This window comes from Bos indicus, chromosome 6 (assembly GCF_029378745.1).
Source record: "Bos indicus isolate NIAB-ARS_2022 breed Sahiwal x Tharparkar chromosome 6, NIAB-ARS_B.indTharparkar_mat_pri_1.0, whole genome shotgun sequence".
Taxonomy (NCBI): domain Eukaryota; kingdom Metazoa; phylum Chordata; class Mammalia; order Artiodactyla; family Bovidae; genus Bos; species Bos indicus.
Genome location: NC_091765.1, coordinates 100,305,538 through 100,322,515, shown reverse-complemented (window position 1 = coordinate 100,322,515; position 16,978 = coordinate 100,305,538). Strand labels below are relative to the sequence as shown.

The 16,978-nt window shown below is 35.4% G+C and overlaps 1 protein-coding gene across 7 annotated transcripts in view; it reads left to right on the top strand.

Annotated features, from left to right (window-relative positions):
- Window positions 1–16,978, top strand: part of WDFY3 (WD repeat and FYVE domain containing 3) — a 283,525-nt gene that overhangs the window by 126,403 nt on the left and 140,144 nt on the right. For all 7 annotated transcript variants that reach the window (XM_070791719.1, XM_070791718.1, XM_019963046.2 and 4 more), the window contains 6 exons: window positions 451–643; window positions 1,911–2,097; window positions 3,798–3,964; window positions 12,923–13,390; window positions 14,338–14,439; window positions 16,724–16,917. In XM_070791719.1, coding sequence (XP_070647820.1) covers window positions 451–643; window positions 1,911–2,097; window positions 3,798–3,964; window positions 12,923–13,390; window positions 14,338–14,439; window positions 16,724–16,917 — 1,311 coding nt within the window. The remainder of the gene's footprint in view (window positions 1–450; window positions 644–1,910; window positions 2,098–3,797; window positions 3,965–12,922; window positions 13,391–14,337; window positions 14,440–16,723; window positions 16,918–16,978) is intronic.

The following is a 16,978-nucleotide window of genomic DNA, read 5'->3' as shown; positions in this document are numbered from 1 at the left end:
ATGTCCTTTTTAGAGAAGAAAATTACAATTCACCTATGGCAAACTAAGAATTAACATTCTAAAACTGGAATGTTGACCTTGAAAGTTACTGTTGATTTATTCCATTTCAGGGTAGGGCAAAACAGTACCCCCCCCCACAAAAAAAAAAAAAAAAAAAAAAAAAACAACCCACCATGGTGAAGTGAAGATGGTAAACATGTACCTTAAAAAAAAAAATAAGCTGATAAAAGTAGAGGTGGTTAACTGTCTTACCATAACACACTTGTAAATTATAGGTGTCTTTTTTAATGTTGCCTAACTTAGAGCGTTCATCATTGTGGCTTTAATGATAGCACTCAACACTGACCCTGAACTTGCAGAGTTTTAAATAATCAGATCTAGTCCTCTTCTAGCCCCTGCCTTTCCCCCAGTCATTCATTCATTTATGTACACATTTTCTTTGCTCTTTAGATCTTAGTGAAACTCTGCAGTTTTGTTTCTCCGGCCGAGGAGCTGGCTCAGAAAGACGATCTCCAGCTTTTATTCAGTGCAATAACCTCTTGGTGCCCTCCCTATAACCTGCCTTGGAGGAAGAGTGCCGGAGAAGTCCTTATGACCATATCCCGTCATGGTCTCAGTGTCAACGTGGTGAAGTACATTCACGGTGAATATCTCGTAACGTATTCATTCTGGATGCTCTGAATTTTCTCCGCCTTTCTGTCCTCATGTGATGGCGAATTTGTTTCTCTTGTTCACTTCTCCAAAGATTCTATTTTAAATGAAGAACTATATTTTCCAGGAGAAAAAAATTAAAGCGTTTCAAATGTAAAAAATCCTCATGTTCTCAATAATGGATATCCAGGAGAGTTAAAATAACCTTACCTTTAAGTAAATGATGTCATAATAATAATGCAAATTCCGCCTCATTGCCTCTTCTTCCTTCCTCTTTTGCTGAATGAAAAGAGATTTTTTGAGATGCTATAGTTCAAACTCTTTCTGAAGATATTTCATAAGTAGACAGATAATCTGTCCAATGGGGCATGAATAAAATTAAGTAGATTCTTTATCAGCACTGAAAGAAATTGTCTATTTTTTTAGCTCATATATATAAATATGTGTCAACTATCCCTTAAAATGGGTCAATAAGAGAAACAGACAATTGTAGCATCTCAAATAGTCCACTTACATACACACACACACACACACACACACACAAATTGGAAAATCTTTCAAAATAGCTTTTAGTACATCTATTCATTTACCTAAAGTCCATCAGTCATTAAATGTTTCTTACCTCTGTTCCTGTGTTAAATCTTCTTAGTTATTGTTACATGACCCTGGATTTCTTAAGACAAATAAATTTTTTTTAAAGATAAGAGAGGGAACGTCTTCTTTGAAATGCCTCCAGCCCCAGAAGTCATGGGATATAACTGTGTTTTAAACTAGTGCATGTATAGTGCAGACAAAACCTGAAGTATTTCTGTATCTTAATTGTCTAGATGCACTCTAATTTGAACTTTTAACTAAATAGATTTTTCTTCTTAACTTAGAAGAGAGTTTTTAAATGTTTCTCCATTTTTTATTATATTAATATAAAGGTCAAAAATATCATTTGGCAGCAGACAATCATCCTTTTTAATAATAAAACTTCTAAATATGATGTAAAAACTATTATGAATGTCAACTGATTTTCAACACTTCCTGTATTACTCTTTGTTTACTACTTAGAGGTATTGCTTCCCTAGTCAATTGGAATCTTGTATTTGCTTTCAGAATGTGTACCATTTATCTTAACCATATTTTATAAATATACTAAAATTTAATGTTTCATTAAATACCAGTTAAGAATGAAGTTTTCTTAAGCAGTTGACATAAGTTATACACAAACACACATATATTTATTCGGTTCTTTATTTTCTTTGTTTTTACAGAAAAAGAATGTTTATCTACGTGTGTTCAGAATATGCAGCAGTCAGATGACCTGTCTCCCCTAGAAATTGTTGAGATGTTTGCTGGGCTTTCTTGTTTCCTCAAAGATTCCAGTGATGTTTCCCAAACTCTTCTGGATGATTTTCGGATATGGCAAGGATATAATTTCCTTTGTGATCTCTTGCTTAGGTAAAACCCCACATTATAAGAATGTATTTTAATTGTCTCCTCAGTCTTCTCATCAAAGGAAGCAAAGTAGTTTGGGCTATAGGGAAAAAGAAATCAGCCAATCACTTATGTAAGGTATACTTTATACTCTTAGCTTTAATCACTTCTTTTTTTTTTTATTCCTATTCTGTCAAGAGAGTACAAAGAGTGAATTTAGAGTTAAATTGGAAAATGTAGGTTGCACACGTGGATTCAGTGGTTAGATGTAAAGAAGAAATCTGCTCTTCCTTAGCAGCTGAGGGAGAAGAGTTTGGACGAACTAATTAACATCTTCCTGAAGTGTAAACTCTTTGTTCTTAATTATATTTTTGGTTTTCCTTAATGGTAATATCAATGCTATCAAGCTATTAATACAGTTAGTAGCAAGACTAATTTTGCAGAATGAATGAGGTGCTGAAAATGTATGTATAAAACATAGTAGTCTGAAGCTACTTAGCAGCAGCAATCTAAAAGTGTTTTACTAGCCTTCTTTTTCATCCCAGATGTTCCTTGCATAGACTGGAAAAACAGCTGGTTACAAGTTTATTAGGAAGAGGATATTCATGCTAGTTGTTCCCAGGCCATTAATCAGTTTTAAGTTGTTTGATTTATTGTCAACCACCACTGTTTTGTAAACTTTTAAGTTCTAACACCAGTGTGACCTAGTTGCTGTTACTTAATAGTAGGCAACCCCTAAGAATATAATTTTGCACATATATCCTAATTTACAAATGAAGACGTGAAAGTTTATGAAATAACTATTTAATATTACTAATTGATGCTGTCCTTTAGGAATTCAAGAGTCTTAAAAATGTTGGTAACTTGTTGAAATAATTTCAACGTATGTTTATTGATCCTAAAGATACAATTCTAAATGCAGACAAAGTTTTATGTGTATTAGTGCTCCTGAATTCTGATAGCTACTAGCTGTCCCACTCTCCACATCTATGGTTGATTCTCCATGGCCATTAAAAAGCATATCTATGACGAGTTTATACTGACATGGAGAAGCATGTGCATAACACTAATTAATGAAAAAAAACCAGGTTATAGCATTCTTTGTATAGTATAAAAATATTTATTATTAAAACATAACTTTTCACATTAAGAAAAGACAAGTTTAAAGGAATTAAGTTTGTTTTAAAAAATTGTTAGACTCTCAGAACTGTATTTAAATGTACTCTAATGCCAGTATTTGAGTTAATTAATGAAATGCAGATGCAGTCTTACAAATCTTCCCCTAGAATTCACTGTTTAAAATTATTAATTGAGAAAACGTCTTAGGAAAGAAATGGTTAATAAGGTTTTTGGTTGTAAACAGTGAAACTTATATAGAGCCTTAGGGAACTTAAAAGATATTTAATCTAATTCTTTTATATTAAGAAACTTTCTACCAAAGATTAATGATTTACTTAAAATAATACTGTTAATGGCAGAATCAACATTTATCAGGTGTTCTGACTATTGGCATAATTTCTTTCAAATACACCATCATATCTCATAATTAAATTTGTAGCTTTATAAAAATATCATGTGTTTATATAGGAAAAAATATAAGAAGAAACTTCTTGTAGTAGTCTGTACATTTATTTATTGCATATAAAATAGAAATTTTCTTTCTGCATTAAATTTTAAAATACAACACAAGAGAAAACATATTTGCTAAATCATACTTTTTCTAGATTGGAACAAGCAAAAGAGGCAGAATCCAAAGATGCCTTGAAAGATCTGGTTAATCTGATAACTTCCCTAACAACATATGGTGTCAATGAACTAAAACCAGCTGGTATTACCACAGGGGCACCCTTTTTATTGCCTGGATTTGCAGTACCTCAGCCTGCGGGCAAAGGTGAGTCTCCCCCCCACCCCACCCCCACCCACCCGCCCCATTCTGAGCCATTCAAAGAAATAAGGAAAGAATAAATGTATCCAACAGATTGCTCTTTATTTATGTTATTTATGTAAAGGTAATATGCTGTTTTTCATTAAGGTTGGTCCTTTTTATGGTATAATTTCTTGAATGCCAGTCTTTAGCAGATAAAATACTTGAAAATAATATGAAAATATCATAAAAACAATGAAATTTATATTTTAGTATTTCATTTTAATATTCAAACAGTTTAATAATTCAAACATGCCTCTGCTGAATGTTGGCACCCCACACATTTCCGCCCTATGTACATGGAACTTGAGTGACTCTCTCTATGCCTGTCTCTATAAGATGTATGTATAGAAAGCACAGGTGCAAACAGTTGGTATTTTACTAAGGAAACCTAAGTACAGAAAAGTTACATTACATACTTTCAGGTCAGAGAATACATTTTATAGTTCAGATTTCCTAGCTTTGGCTTTTCTCACCTAGTAATCTACTAAGAAAACTTATTGTATATTAATAACATTTAATTATGTAAGAGTGCAAGTTTTATAGTTTATGTAATTTTTTAAATGCATGCTAACCATTCTGAGCTTCCCTGGTGGCTCAGAGGTTAAAGCGTCTGCTTGCAATGCAGGAGAGCTGGGTTCGATCCCTGGGTCGGGAAGATCCTCTGGAGAAGGAAATGGCAACACACTCCATACTCTTGCCTGGAGAATCCCATGGACGAAAGAGCCTAGTGGGCTAAAGTCCACGGGGTCGCAGAGTCGGACACGACTGAGCGACTTCACTTTCACTTTCCCATTCTGAAAGAATGTGAACCCACAGGCTTCTAATAGTTCTTTTCACATTATTGTTACATACGAAATATTCAATGCTGTGGTGATATTTGCATGTAAAATTTAGCCAGAAAATATCATCATATCTGGTTATTTCAATTTCACAGCACATTATCTATGTATTTTATAATGTAGAACCCAGCAGTTATAAATTGTTAAGCCTATGAGAATAAATAGATATACTAGAATACACTAAATTTAATTTACTAGAGAAAATTATATTGAAAAGTCATGACTTAAATTGAAGTTGTCGTACTAACTTCCATAAGATGTGCCCTCAGTTTATAGGTTATACAGAACTTCTTAAATAAATAAAATCTAGGAGTATTTTACAGAGCTGTTCAATATTTTATTTAATATTAAGGACCAATATTAAATTAATGCTTCTAATTTATAGACTCGAGCTTAAATATTCCACAGTTAACTCTTTCTGTGTGTTCATCTAAACATAGCTCAGTAATATAATTTTTATTTTAGGTTTCATTATTTTATTTGGTTAATCAATCTGGTTGTGACACTGAGATAATATTTAGTTACACAGTAGTGTAATTTTGTAATGAGAGAATTAATGCAGCTAAATTAACCTTCCTCATATTTCTGCCTGATTTTATCTCATCTGTAACAGGGATAATTCACATATAACCTTAGCACCTCTAGGGATTATTTTGAGAATTCAGCGACATATGTCTGTGAAAACAAGATTAACTAGAAGGGACGTTGCCCTGAGTCAAAACCCAGGTTACCCATAAGTGGCATAACCTTTCTAAATATCAGCTTATTCAGAAACATAGATGTAATATTCTATAAAATGAATAGATCAAACTAGATCATTCTGAGTTTCATTTATGACTCAAAATTATCTTTCTTATGGCTTGTTTAGACTCAAGGAGATATTAATGGTTTTATTTCACGTAAAGAGATTATGAAATACGGGGTTTTTTTTGCCAGCAGTATTGAGGTATAATTTGCATATATTAAAATGTATCCTTTTTAAGTGTTGGGTTTGAGTTTAGGTAAATACTTGTGGTTGTGCAGTCACCACCATGATCATCATAGGGAATATTCCATCCATCTCAATCTGATGCTGGGAAAGATTGAAGGCAGGAGAAGGAGAAGACAGAGGGTGAGATGGTTGGATGGCATCACCAATGAGTTTGAGTAAGCTCCGGGAGTTGATGATGGACAGGGAAGCCTGGCGTGCTGCAGTCCATGGGGTCACAAAGAGTTGGACACGACTGACTGAACTGACTGAACTGATCCATCTAAAAGTTTCCTTGTTCCATTTTATATTCAGTCCCCTCTCATCACGCCCTTACCCTGGTAACCACTGATCTACTTTGGTTTTGCTGTTTCTAGAATTACGTAAACTCACTCCTAAATTACGTAGTTTCGTGTATCTGGCTTTAGTATTTCTCCATGTTATTGGATGTATCTGAAGTTCTTTTTTAATACTGGATAGTATATCATTGTTTAAATATCCTGCAGTTGTTTATCCATTCACCAGTTGATGTTTATTTAACTATAATGAATAAAGTATTAGGAACATCTGTATAAAACAAGTCTTTGTGTAGACATACATTTTCATTTCTTTGGGGTGGTAACCAAGCAGTGGAATTGCTGATACATATGGTAAATGTATGTTTAACTCGATGAGAAACTGCCAAACTGTTTTCTAAAGTGGCTGTTCCATTTTGCATTCACATCAGCTATGTAATGAGAATTTGTTGTATAGTCTCAAAAACGGTTGGTGGTGGTAATCTTAATTTTAGATATTTTAGATATTTAGATACTATGTAATAGTATATGTTGGTTTTTGGGGTTTTTTTTACTTTTTTCTAAATTATTTCAAGCTTTTTTCATATTCGTATTTGCTGTCTGTGTCTCGACTTTGGTTCAGATCTCTGTGTCCAGTGTTTGATAGCTTTGTTGGTTTTATTGGAATTTTTAGAGTTCTTTAGATATTCTGGATAAGTCCTAAGTATGTTCTCTTAATCTTGACATGCCTTTTCTTTTCTTGGTAGTATCTTTGAAGACCAAAAGTTTTAAATTTGATAAAGTCCAGTTTAGCACTTTTGAAATATTTTATGGGTTTTGCCTCATGTTTAAGAAATCTTACTTAACCCACATTCACAATTATCTTCTCCTGGTTTCTTCTAGGAGTTTCACATTTTTAACTCTTACGTTAAAGTCTGTGATACATTTTAAGTTAATTTTTGTATATGGCTGGAAGTAAGGTTTATTTGTTTTCCCAGTACAGATAGGCACATGTGCTAGGACCCTTTGTCGAAAAGATTGTATAACTATTTACCTGGAAGTCTTCTCAATTCTGCTGCATTAATGTGTCTGTCCTGAAGCCAATGCTGCTTCAGTTTTGGTTGCCATATCTTTAAAGTCTTGAAATGGAATCATTTAAGTTGTCCAAGTTTGTTCTTCCTTTTCAAAATTATTTTGGCTATTCTAGGTCTCTGAACTTCCACATAAATTTAGTAATCTTTGTGTCGATTATTGAAAACAGAAAAAGCCTGCTGAGATATTTATTGGGAAGTACATTGAATCTGTAGACAAATATGGGGAGAATTGGCATCTTAACAACATTGCGTCATCCAATTCATGACTATACAGCTTTCCACTTATTTACGTCCTGGTATTTTCTCTCAGCAATGTTTTATAAATGTCCATTGTAAAGAACTTGCCTTCTTGTTCTTAAATTTATTCCTAAATATTTTTTTTGAAATGTAAATAAAACTTTCTGTTACTTCATTTGTGTGTTGTTAGTTTATAGAGGAGATGATGGTCTTTTCACAGGAATGGAAATGAGGAAATACGGTTGTGACAGTGCTGTTTTATGTAACACTGGTAGAATGAAGCAAGGATGGTCATTTACAAATTTTAACTCTTTGGTTTGGACTGTTTGTAAGTTGGAGCTGTGTATATTCTGATAACAGTTCAGTTCAGTCGCTCAGTCATGTCCGACTCTTTGTGATCCCATGAATGGCAGCACGCCAGGCCTCCCTGTCCATCATCAACTCCCGGAGTTCACTCTGGCTCACGTCCATCGAGTCAGTGATGCCATCCAGCCATCTCATCCTCTGTTGTCCCCTTCTTCTCCTGCCCCCAGTCCCTCCCAGCAAGAGTCTTTTCCAATGAGTCAACTCTTCGCATGAGGTGGCCAAAGTACTGGAGTTTCAGCTTTAGCATCATTCCTTCCAAAGAAATCCCAGGGCTGATCTCCTTCAGAATGGACTGGTTGGATCTCCTTGCAGTCCAAGGGACTCTCAAGAGTCTTCTCCAACACCACAGTTCAAAAGCATCAATTCTTCAGCGCTCAGCCTTCTTCACAGTCCAACTCTCACATCCATACATGACCACAGGAAAAACCATAGCCTTGACTAGGCGGACCTTTGTTGGCAAAGTAATGTCTCTGCTTTTGAATATGCTGTCTAGGTTGGTCATAACTTTCCTTCCAAGGAGTATGCTTCTTTTAATTTCGTGGCTGCAGTCACCATCTGCAGTGATTTTGGAGCCCCAAAAAATAAAGTCTGCCACTGTTTCCATTGTTTCCCCATCTATTTCCTATGACGTGGTGGGACCGGATGCCATGATCTTCATTTTCTGAAATGTTGAGCTTTAAGCCAACTTTTTCACTCTCCACTTTCACTTTCATCAAGAGGCTTTTTATTTCCTCTTCACTTTCTGTCATAAGGGTGGTGTCATCTGCATATGTGAGGTTATTGATATTTCTCCCGGCAATCTTGATTCCAGCTTGTGCTTCTTCCAGCCCAGCGTTTTTCATGATGTACTCTGCATAGGAGTTAAATAAGCAGGGTGACAATATGTACAGCCTTGACGTACTCCTTTTCCTTGGAACTAGTCTGTTGTTCCATGTCCAGTTCTAACTGTTGCTTCCTGACCTGCATACAGATTTCTCAAGAGGCAGGTCAGGTGGTCTGCTATTCCCATCTCTTTCAGAACTTCCCACAGTTTATTGTGATCCACACAGTCAAAGGCTTTGGCATAGTCAATAAAGCAGAAATAGATGTTTTTCTGGAACTCTTTTGCTTTTTCAATGATCCAGCGGATGTTGGCAATTTGATCTCTGGTTCCTCTACCTTTTCTAAATCCAGCTTGAACATCAGGAAGTTCACTGTTCATATATTGCTGAAGCCTGGCTTGGAGAATTTTGAGCCTTACTTTGCTAGTGTGTGAGATGAGTGCAATTGTGTGGTAGTTTGAGCATTCTTTGGCATTGCCTTTCTTTGGGATTGGAATGAAAACTGACCTTTTCCAGTCCTGTGGCCAATGCTGAGTTTTCCAACTTTGCTGGCATATTGATATAGTTGATACTATTTATCTTACTTTTTGTCAGTTATTTCTTCAGGCTACTTTGAGGCATGTTTTCTTCAACTTCACTGGTTTCCCTTTCATTATTTATGAAAAGAAAATTCCTTTTACCAAGGACTTTACCCATTCAGTGATAATTACTTTTAAAAGAGAAAACATGAATATATCTACCTTATGTTGCTGTATACATGGATACAATTTAGCTACCTTATTTTTATTGCTGATTTTAGATCAAGTGAAACAATATAGAAATATAAAATTTTAAAGAAAAAAGTAAACTGAGTTATTAGTGAAGTTGGTAAATATATCTGTTTGTGTAAAAGCTTAGAAATGATTCCTGTTTCTATATAGTAGAAGCTTTATAAACCTTTTTATCCCCACCGGCCGATAGATTTTTTTTCAAAAGAAGAAAATCAAAGAAAAATGGAGTAGTCCTGTTTAGAAACCATTCCGTGGTGGTTTTTTTTTTTTTTTTTTTTTTTGCGAGGTTGTACTCTGTAATTCAGAACTCTCTATAGCTTCCACATTTGTTCCCTAAACACAGTGTTTTATGTATATGTTGTAATAGAGAATATGTCTCTTCATAAAAAAAAGACCATACCTATCTTTTTCAGAACTCTTCTATGACTTCACCATTACAAATGTTTTCTCATAACATGTCAATTCTCATGACATATTAGGCAATGTAAAAGGATAATGTATTTTTCCTTTTCTTCATTTTTGTTCACACTAGTATCCAAAGTGTCCTGCATTGTTCATCGCAGGATTACTTTGAAGGGATTTTTATCTATGCTGGTTCTATCATGGACGCAGATGTGGCCAGGGCTCATGTTCAGTTGGCTTGCAGGAGTAGAACCCTGAGGATTGTTTACAGCCAGGCACCATTCTGATTGGTCACTGACATGTATAATTTGTTCGTTATCTTCTGTCTTATACTTCCTAAACGTTTATTAGTTTCCTTCCTCTGGTAACAGCCCTATTGCCACCACCTTAGTTGAGGCTCTAGAGATCACTCCCCTGGATTACCATAGGTGTCTTTTTTGTTTGTTAATAATTCACTTATTTGGCTGCATTGGGTCTTAATTGCATCTTGTGGATCTTCATTAAGGCACATAGACTCTCTGGTTGTGGAGCTCAGGCTTAGTTGTTCCGTAGTATATGGGACCTAGTACTGCAACCAGGGAATGAACCCGTCTCCCCTGCATTGAAAGGTGGATTCTTAACCACTGGACCCCTAGGGAGATCCCTTTTAAGTATCTTTTTTTTTTCCTTTCAAATTCTGTTTATTTATTTATTTTTCATTTGAAGGATAATTGCTTTAAAGCATGCATTGGTTTCTACCAAACATCAACATGAATCAGCCATAACTGGGACTTGGTAACAACCTAGAGGGGCGCGATAGGGAAGGAGGTGGGAGAGATGTTCATATAGGTGTCTTTTTAACTGCTGACCTTTCTATTCATTTCTGTTCCTCAGTGCTATCCTCTCAGTGTTGCATGGAATCCTAACTCCCGTGACCTGGAATCTGAAAAACAGTATTCAGTGTGTTTACTAAATGAGTGTCTGCATTTCTTTATTCTTATTTCATTTTGCATTTTGCTTATGCCTGTACCATTTAGGCTCTTTTTTCAAACATAAACGTTTATATTTTACATTAGATTCTGAATATAGGAAAGCTCTGTTCTTTCTTATATATACACTTATTTTTCTAAACCTAGAGTAATTCATTTCTTTTGTTTCTGCTTGTATAGGCTTGAGAGTAATGAGACAGTGATTGTCATCTTTTGTAATGACTTCCTTACTTTACTCTTATTTTAGTTATTTGTGTACCAAATAGATTTTAATCAGTTAATGCAAATTTTGAAATGTATACAGGATGCATCTGTTAAATTATTAGGGCACATATGTGTCAATATTTAAGGGATTTTCCTATCTTATATAGAGCAGCCTTTTAAATCATCCTTTAGATCTAAGTATTCTCCCTTCCTCAAATTAAATATTGTAGTAATTAATGGCTATGACCGTCCTAAATAACTACTCCTGATATCATCAGCATTTAAAATAAACTTCAAATTTGTATGCCACTAGTTTTGGAATTGTAATTCAGTCATTCCTTTAGATATTTTTCCTGATAGAAAGCCATATTATTAGATTCTGTTTAGTTTCATTGTATATGTGCTGTGTGCGTAATAGCTAAGTTGGGTCTGATTCTTTGTGACCCATGGACTGTGGCCCTCCAGGCTCCTCTGTTCATGGAATTCTCCAGCCAAGAATGCTACAGTGGGTAACCATTCCCTTCTCCAGGGGATCTTCTGACCCAGAGATCAAACCTGGGTCTTCTGAATTACAGGCAGACTCTTTACTGTCTGAGCCACCAGGGAAGCCCATTGAGGTTGGTTGGTAATGTGCCTTATCTTTTGTCAGTGACATCAGTTAAAATTAGGTTTTAAAGAAAAAAACAGATAATGAAAATGAAACTTGAAAAGATCCAATTTTTTCACATTACATCAAATTCATCTCCTTTAAACTCTTTTCTTAAAGGTGAGAATTGATATTGTCACATAGCTAAAAGATGCAAAATATTGATTAGACGTATTCTTTAACCTTGTCACATGTAGTCAGATTTTTGCATTTGTATGTTCATCATTCTATCTAAGCTTGGTTTTTAACTACCTGCAGGTAATAAAAAGTTAGCGATATCCTCAATAAGAACAAGCATAAAATTAATAAGGAACTGGAAATAAAGATTTGGCATTTGCCACACATGGAATAAGTTTATATGTTATAAACAAACAGAAAGTTAAAAATATATATATATTCTGAAGAGATTTTTTAATCTTTGCCTTTTCAGATAATGTCCAAGCCACAATGTCTGAGCAGTCTTTCTAACCCATTTTATTATTTTTCCTAGTTCTGTGTTCATCGTCTTTCAAAAATCCGTCTTATTCTGTGAGGCACCGTGTTAATATTTTGATCACTCTTGCAAATGCTCTATATTCCTAATGGTTGTGAACGTGAGGACAATTTTTGTAGGCAAAGGCTTGTTTTCATTTGCCTTGCATACTTTCTATGTTAATTTCTTTACAAGTATTTTCAGTGATTTGCCTTATAAGAGCTATTGTATACATATTTCTTTTTCCAGCTTATGTGTTTGAAAATCAGGTATTTATAAATATAGCTAGTAGCTGGCCATAAATTGCTTTAACAAATGTATATGTAAGGAAATTGTACTTGTGGCTTGAAACAAATTTCCAAATTAAAATTTATGAAAACTGTAGTGTTGTAATTAAAAATGGAAAGCTGGAACTCAAGGGTATTTTCCCCTCCTGTTTCCTGCTGCCATTCTTGCTTTTCTCTTCAGCCTAAAAGTCTTTTCAGATTGAGAGGTAACTGTCCTTATGGTCAAGGACAGTGTTACAGATAGTAAAAAGCAACACTCCTGCACATTTCCAAACTCTGAAGCCTAGACCTATATAATTTGCTTTATTCTTTTGAAAACTGTCTGATGTTTCAGTGTATACTCTTCTGGAATCAGAATATTGATAATACTGCATTAAAAGCTTAATCAATATTACTCACTTTTAATTAAATGACTGAACCTGATGAAGAAAAAGAAGACCTTTTGTGAAAACAGGAAGTGTTCTTAGTGAATAGAGGATAAATGTTACAGTTCATCATCTGCTTAAATAGATTACGTTGCCATGATGAAAATATCATATAACACCTACTTTTGTGTTCTGGTTTTCTACTTTAGGTCACAGTGTGAGAAACATCCAGGCCTTTGCAGTTCTTCAAAATGCATTTTTAAAAGCAAAAACCAACTTCCTCGCCCACATCATTCTCGATGCCATCACAAATATTTACATGGCTGACAACGCCAACTATTTCATCCTCGAATCACAGCACACACTGTCACAGTTTGCAGAAAAAATTTCTAAACTCCCAGAAGTACAAAACAAGTACTTCGAGATGCTGGAGTTTGTTGTTTTTAGCTTAAATTATATCCCTTGTAAAGAACTTATTAGTGTTAGCATCCTCTTAAAGTCTAGCTCTTCTTATCACTGTAGCATTATCGCGATGAAAACACTTCTTAAGTTTACACGACATGACTACATATTTAAAGATGTGTTCAGGGAGGTGGGCCTTTTGGAGGTCATGGTAAACCTTTTGCACAAATATGCTGCCCTCTTGAAGGATCCAACTCAGGCACTAAATGAACAAGGTAAAGCCATTTTCCCTACTTTTAATTCTCTTTGGCAGAGGAGTTTGGGCAGGGTGTTTTGTTCATGTTTTGTCTTTCATTTGGTTATGGATTTGAATTACTTGATAACGTGCATAATTGTGACATCCTTGTGAATATTTCCCACAAGTTAAAATTTGTTCACTCAACCTCTGTTAGAGAATTGGGAAAAGGCAGGGGAGGAGACAGAAATATGTCATGGTGGAAGAGAATTTAAGGTAAAACTGAGGAAACCATTTATGATCCGCATAATTAGTGTCTTCTACTTTGTTAGGGAAAAACAGAAAGCTTCTAGAAACAATTGGGATGTTTAGGTGCCTCAAAATGTTTATTAATTATAGATAGCACATTAGTATATCTTTTTAGTGATATTTATGCACATATACATTAAGTACCTTAAATTTGATGTTCTTTGTTCTTTGTGATAAAAGCATAGTAGTATCTGGCACTTAGTATTAAATGTGTTGAATGAATTAAATTGAATAGACAGTACTACTTACAAACTTTTTTTTCCTTTTTGGTGCATTAAAACCTGGCATTCTTCTTTGTTGACACTTCTTTGATTAGGAAAGCATCTGTGAGAAGGATACATTTTACTTTGTCATTTTCCCTTTTAATATTTTTTAGATAACTGTAGCTTTCTAGCCATACCAAAATAAAATCTATAAACATTGACTTTACTTTTGGTAGCTGGTAGTTTAGACATATGTATCTTTTTTTAAAAGGTTATATTGAGTCAGCCCAAAAGTTTGAGTTTTAACATCTTGTGGAAGAAACCAAATGAACTTTCTGGCCAACCCAATACTGTGTCATTTGTATTAGTGGTAAAATTAATAGAAATAAAATTTTAATTTGTTTTAAGAAACCTAAATCCAGAAAGAAAGAAGCTGACAAGTTTTGTGATTCGGACCTTTGATTCTTTTTCCTAGGGGACTCAAGAAATAATAGTTCATTTGAAGACCAAAAACACCTGGCTTTGTTAGTCATGGAGACTTTGACAGTGCTTCTTCAAGGGTCAAACACAAACGCAGGTAATTAGAGAAGCTGCTTCTAGCAAGATTGATGGTACTATCCCATCTCTAGACATGCAATACTTTTGACCTTCCTAAATTTATGAATGATAAAATATATAATATTATTATTACTTCGGAGAAGGCAATGGCACCCCACTCCAGTACTCTCGCCTGGAAAATCCCATGGATGGAGGAGCCTGGTGGGCTACAGTCCACGGGGTCGCTAAGAGTTGGACACGACTGAGTGACTTCACTTTCATTTTTCATCTCATGCATTGGAGAAGGAAATGGCAACCCAGTCCAGTGTTCTTGCCTGGAGAATCCCAGGGACGGGGGAGCCTGGTGGGCTGCCATCTATGGGGTCGCACAGAGTCGGACACGACTGAAGTGACTTAGCAGCAGCATTATTACTTCAAAATGTATTCTTATGGTTTTATTGCTTTTTATAATATGCCTTGTGTTTGAAATATTCTTTTTCTGTTTGTTTACTTGTATAGTGCAGACTCTTTGTCAGATAACTTTGCTTATTTAAATATTTTCCTGAAACATCTGCTTCACATTGTGATTTTCTTAATTATTCAGTAATTCAAATCAGAGTATTATAATGTTATAACCTTAGGGAAATACTGAAAAGAATAAAACTTGCTTCTCCCAGGGGAAAAATGGATTTAGTAAATCTTTTGCTTTATCTTAGGGCTTCCCTGGTGGCTCAGACGGTAAAGCGTCTGTCTGCAATGCTGGAGACCTGGGTTTGATCCCTGGGTCGGAAAGATGCCCTGGAGAAGGAAATGGCAACCCACTCCAGTACTCTTGCCTGGAAAATCCCATGGACAGAGGAGCCTGGTAGGCTACAAGTCTATGGGGTTGCAAAGAGTTGGACACGACTGAGTGACTTTACTTTACTTTTGCTTTATCTTTAATCTCAACTTCTCCTTAATCCTTTTTTTAACCTGTCATTAATGAACAGTCCATTGGAAGGACTGATGTTGAAGCTGAAACCCCAATACTTTGGCCACCTGATGCAAAGAGCTGACTCATTTGAAAAGACCCTGATGCTGGGAAATATTGAAGGTGGGAGGAGAAGGGGACAACAGAGGATGAGATGGTTGGATGGCATCACCAACTCAATGGATATGAGTTTGAGTAAACTCGAGGAGTTGGTGATGGACAGGGAGGCCTGGTGTGCTGCAGTCCATGGGGTGGCAAAGAGTTGGACACAACTGAGCAACTGAACTGAAATGAACAGTCCAACTGTATTTATAAAATATCACTCCTGCTTTTAAACAAATAAAGCTAAGAGTTTAATATGAGCTGTTATATTAGTGGCATATACGAGGTACTCTAAAAGCATAAAGGATAGATTGCTATTACTTTGGAGGAAATACTAACTGATAATTTGGATTACTTGGTCTATGTGTTTTTTTTTATACTTGAAGATGGTATTTGATGTAAGAACAGTATCATCCATGGTCAAAAGCACAGGCTATAGAACAGGGCTATAGAGACATACATTCTGCTGGCTGCTTGCTCTCTGTATCACTGACCTGACACCTTACTCAACTTCTGCATGTCTCGTATGCTTATCTGTAAGCAGGTAGGGGATAAGGAGATTAAATAAGTCATTCTACATAAAGCCTTTGGAACAGTACAGCAACCAATGCTTTCTATTATAGAGTTTATTATTTTTTTTTAATGAATAGGGGCTCAGCCACCTTTATCTCTTTTTTAACATTTTTATTGGAGTACAGTTGATTTACAATATTATGAGTTTGTTGTTTTTTTGTCCTCTACCAACTTAAAACGTTTGATTCCTTATAATTTTTTCTCACTGTAAGAATAACTTATTCCCTTTTTTCTTGCTACTGTTTTGGAAGCCTTGTTTTCAGTTTAAATCTCATTTATTTGCAATATTGTTCATCTAAAAGCCTTTTACTAAACTGATTTCAAGTATCGCTTGGTAAAGCCTCTGCATAAAAATACTGGTCATTTTGGTAACCACCTACGAAATTTCTGAATGGTTGAGATTTGGAGAAATTGGGCATGTGGAACGTATCAGGGCATTCTTGCATAAAGGAAGCCTAGAGGAAATTGGTATATGCCTTTGCTGACATCGCACAGTTTTGTACTGTAATTGTAAATTTAAAAGGAGATTTTGTATTTTACTTTAAGCGGTAAAATTGCTGGGTAGGTTTTATGTGCCTTCTTTTAAGTTACTCTTTCTACACATGAATCAGATTTGAGTTCGTCTGACTTAGAATGTTTTAAGTTAACCTGTGTTGTTGTTTTGTCTCCCTCCTCCAAGGAATTTTCCGAGAATTTGGAGGCGCAAGATGTGCGCATAATATAGTGAGGTACCCACAGTGTCGGCAGCATGCCCTGATGATGATCCAGCAGTTGGTGCTGTCTCCCAATGGGGACGATGACATGGGCACGCTTCTGGGACTCATGCACTCGGCCCCACCCACAGAGCTGCAGCTCAAGACCGACATCCTCAGAGTAAGTTTGAGAAGTGTGTTCTTAACAATTTTCACTACTAAAATCTGTGACGACTGTTAAA